This window comes from Solanum tuberosum, unplaced genomic scaffold (genome assembly GCF_000226075.1).
Source record: "Solanum tuberosum cultivar DM 1-3 516 R44 unplaced genomic scaffold, SolTub_3.0 scf00574, whole genome shotgun sequence".
Lineage (NCBI taxonomy): Eukaryota > Viridiplantae > Streptophyta > Magnoliopsida > Solanales > Solanaceae > Solanum > Solanum tuberosum.
Window position 1 is genome coordinate 151,187 of NW_006239489.1, and position 4,560 is coordinate 155,746.

The 4,560-nt window shown below is 32.0% G+C and overlaps 1 protein-coding gene across 1 annotated transcript; it reads right to left on the bottom strand.

Annotated features, from left to right (window-relative positions):
• Window positions 1–290: 290 nt before the first annotated feature.
• On the bottom strand, window positions 291–3,447 carry LOC102599359 (alpha-1,4-glucan-protein synthase [UDP-forming]-like). Its single transcript, XM_006365594.2, has 4 exons — window positions 3,103–3,447; window positions 1,877–2,127; window positions 1,532–1,700; window positions 291–908 (listed from the first exon to the last, which is right to left on the bottom strand). Exons 1-4 carry the CDS (start codon window positions 3,406–3,408, stop codon window positions 576–578), a joined length of 1,059 nt encoding a protein of 352 aa, XP_006365656.1. The 5' UTR covers window positions 3,409–3,447; the 3' UTR covers window positions 291–575.
• Between the last annotated feature and the right edge of the window lie 1,113 nt (window positions 3,448–4,560).

Consider the following 4,560-nt stretch of genomic DNA (forward strand, 5'->3'; position numbering starts at 1 on the left):
TATCTTCTTTCTTTTTTTGTTGCAACTAAAGTCATTAAACTATTTTTGTTACGAATATCACTTAACTTTAATTAAGTATTACAAAAATTACTAAAATATTTTTTTTAATGAAAGAGTTACTCAACTTGTATAAGTATCACTAAAGTTTGTGATCTTGACTATAATTATCACCATATATTATAAAACAGAATAATCTTGACCTCAAAGACACATGGGAAATGCACCATTAGCAAATATAAGTGCAAAACAAGAGTAGAAAACTTAAATTATGACTCATTGCATTTTACAAGAACATAATAAAACAGGATTACATCCACTGATATTATCAACATATCAAGTCGAAATATCTCTAAACCTAGACCACAACAATTATAAAACATGACAAAGGATACATATGACAAATCAAATAAGTATTAAACTCAAAAGAAATCTCTTAAATACTACAAAGTACTCGGCCAGAAAGGCTTATACCATTATGCTCACGAGAAGACAATTCAAACTGTAGTTGATGTCTATTATTTAATTATAACACGTGATCTAGTTACTAGTCGCTTTTGATCATAAAATTGATAATTTCATTTTGAAGAGGCATTAGCAGAATCTTTATTTGGGGGGTTGAGCATATCCCAAGCTTCAATCCATGTAACCATCGCATCTGCAAGCTTCAGAAAATAAGGGTCAACTTTTCCGAGTTTTTCTTTGACCTGCTTCGACAGTTCCACGTAGCATTTTTGCACAGTTGTACAGTCTTTGGAGAAATTATGTGATTGGAAGAAAGGAATAATTTCTTCTTGCCAGAAAATGCCAAGGTACTCTTTCTTCAAATTCACAAATGGATTGCTAGCCTTGCTGTGATATATGTAGGGTAATCCAGTCTTGATTCCCAATCCCAAGTGATCACAAATTACCTAAAAGTTGTTTAATAAAATCACTAAGAATTTAGCTTTCGCGTTATCATGTATATTATTATGTAAATTTGTATATGCTAGTAATGTATATAAATTACTGTACCTTCTAAATAAAAGAATTGAAAAACTAAAATACATTTTCACCACAACATAGCACCCCAACAAAGCCCACAATGGAAAATAATCTTGGATCTTTACATTTTACAAATTTTAACCAGTGTAATATGTGTACAATCAATATGTATATATTATACATGATTATACCCTCAATATATATATATACCAATGATAGCTACGTTAACAATGGCGGAGCCAGGAATTTCACAAAAGGTGTCCAGAAAAGTGGAAACTTTTTATGCACACGCGAGCACTACCTCATTCCAAGGGTCTGAAACCACTAGGCTATAACAACTTGTTGTGTTAAGGGTGTCTAAAATATGTTATTTAATCATTTCGTGTATCATCTTACTTGGATATACAGTATTTTTTTTCCGACGAAGAATGTCCAATTGAACACCCTGACAATCATATAGCTACACCACTGGCTACATACAGTTATGACTAGGCGAGTGATTTAACCATCGGACTAAATATGTTTAAGATCACAAAAGTAAATAACGAACCTTGCAGCACCAACCAGCCCACATATCATCGTAACGTCCAATGGGCTGTCCATCTCCCATGAGTCCAAAGTACATTGCTGGGCCTATAAGCTCACGGTCAAATGCCAGATTCATACCACACATTGGGAATAGGGTACCCTTTGGGATTGTCAACACCATATCAACGTACCTATTACAATTTTACACAATTAGATTACTTATAAAATAATTACTAATAAATTCATATAATAAACATTAATCGATAATCTTGGAAAAATAGTAGTACAGTCAAACCTTTCTATATTTTGGCGTCAATGAAGTCGATATTATAAGTTGAATTGCACTAATATTGTAAAAGAAAAGGACCTGGTATTCCTCTCGAGAGGCTTGACGAGTTGTGTAGGTGCATCATAATCAGGGATGTTGAGCCAGAGACCATGGGAGACCGCGGTTGGGACGCCCTCTCGGAGGCTGAAAGGGTATCCACGCACATAATCAGCACCTTCCCTAAAGGGATCGTAAAGAGTGTTGAAGAAATTGGGAGTAGATGGACACAAAAGGTTCTTTATGTGTTGCTCCAATGCATTGATGTCTTTCCCACTTGGGTCCTTTGCAACCTAAAACAAATTATTTCCAATTTTCCACAACACAAGCAAGTTGGATTAATATATCTATTTAATCATCATATGAATAGTAGTATTAGTGTTGATTCAAAATAAGTGTAATCTTATAATATGTATACAATTTTTCTTTTTCATTTGTTAGAATATTTTGAGCTAAAGTAATTGAACTTTCACATAACTCGATAAGTGATGTGGAGACAAAGGAAAAGTAATAAGTTTAATTACTTGAACTCGCGTATATCATATACTGTTTTTAATGAAACTTATACATTTATATAATTAAAAATAAAATATATTGCTTTAAAATAGTATAAATTAATCATTAATTTTAGCCATGAAGTAAAGACTTAGTAACATCTTCAATTTTTGTCATAATAAAACTTATAAGACAACTAGTTAGAGTGGTAAAAATTCCACATTGGTTGGGAAATGGACGGGTGATTTTTTTATAGACTTGGGAAATCCTCCCTCATGAATTAGCTTTTGGGATTGAGTTAGGCCTAACTGTCATATCTTTATATGGTATCAGAGTCAGGTCCATCTAGGTTTGGGCTACCGATCCATGTTCAAGTCGGGTTTGGGCATGAAGGGGATGTTAGAGTGGTAAAAGTCTTACATTGGTTGGGGAATTGACTGGTGGTCTCCTTATATGAAATTAAACAATCTTTCCCTCATGAGCTAGTTTTTGGGGTTGAGTTAGGCTCATGTGTTATATTTTACACAACTCGAGTTACGATATATAGGTCGACACAATATGCACAAAATCTTATGTACATATTCAAACATATGGAACTTTAATCTAATTTATAAATACACACTCATATAGAATCATAATCTTTTCTCTAGGTTATAACTAATCTCAAATTTCCTCAACAGTTGTCTATAATTATCTTTTATGTGATCTGATAGTATAAACATAAATTAAACTTGCAAAAGATTTACTTCAAAGAGGTGGGAAAATTCACTTACAAAGCAATCATCATCAATGGTGTAAATATACTTCTTCTTAGAAACCATGTAACCAAAGCAACGACAAGCCGAGTCCTTAAAGGAAATGCAAGAGGATCTAGGACCCAAGATCTTGTTAATATCATTGCGATTGTAAAGTTCATAATCAAAACCATCAGGGACCTTAATGGTCTTTGAAGGATCACCATCTTGAACAATGATGAGATGGTATTGTTCAAAAAAAGGTCTCCACATTTCCAAAAAATCCAAGTTTCTAATTGTTGGTATCACAATATCTAATTCATCTTTCAAAGCAGCAGAAGCCATTGTGCTAGCTAAATTTTTTAAAATTTATTTTTGGTTAGAGAAAGAGAGAGGGCAAAGAAATAATATATGAAAGAGATAGAGAAAAAAAAGATGTTATATTTATAAGAAGGCTAAAGTGAAGATAGTGGAATGAGCGGAGGAATTGGAGGGAGATGGAAGGGGACTTATTCAAACGAGACAAGTTCGCGATATTTGCGTTGGTGGAAGGTTAGCTAAAAAAATAATAATTTCTAGTATTAATAAATTGTAACTTTATATCTTTTTTACGTTACTTAAAAAGTTATATATATTGTTTTTTATTATGAATATTTTAGGAGTTAATAAACTAGAAAATGAGATAGCTAGCAACATGTTATAACAAGTTGGAATTAGAAGTTTTAAATCCGAAATTGGGAGATTATTATTAATATTTTCATCCTATATCGATAATTAGAAGCTTATAATTCTTTGTTTTTTTTGTCTATTAATTGCGATCATAATTTGATTAAGCTATACATTGCATAAGATCTAAACCGTTCTTTTAACTATTTGTGGTTGAATTTTCGATTCTATTAATTACAAATGACATTGTTTGATTGAATATAAAATTTAGAAAGAAAACGTATGAAACTAAACATACTAAGCCAAAGGCCTTATAACATTCCATGGTCAACTCCTTGCACAAAAAAAGATATTAACACAAACAATTTTTAGGAGGTTAAAAAATGTGTAATAAAAATGGGAAGTACTACTAAAGTTTATATAGTTACGTTGCACCGACATATAATTAAATCAGAAATTTGGCTCCACATTTAGGCCCGTTTGGCCATACGATATGGTATCATGATATGGAATCATGAGATGAAATTGAAGGTTTGTTTGGACATGCGATATGGAATTTTTGTGTTGTATATTTTCTCATAAACATAAAATCTCATAAGTTGTAAAACTATTAAAATAGCCCCAATTGTTTAAGTTATTTGTTCTCCACTTAAGTAATTGTTTCATCTAACTTTAATTTAATAAAAAAAATTGAACATAAATTGTAGTGTACTAGTCTTTAATATAATCCTCCCACATAGTACGGACAATTTCTCACGTTGAACTTGCATTTCTCGATCATGTGACCGAGAAGACGAACCAACATTGTTACTTTGAGCCATTTGTTGGTCA

Coding starts and splice junctions, on each gene's coding strand:
- LOC102599359 (XM_006365594.2), bottom strand. CDS start 3,408: ATGGCTTCTGCTGCTTTGAAAGATGAATTAGATATTGTGATACCAACA. Junction 1,701..1,876: donor CCTCTCGAGAGGAATACCAG/GTCCTTTTCTTT, acceptor AAATTGTAATAG/GTACGTTGATATGGTGTTGA. Junction 909..1,531: donor GGGCTGGTTGGTGCTGCAAG/GTTCGTTATTTA, acceptor AACAACTTTTAG/GTAATTTGTGATCACTTGGG.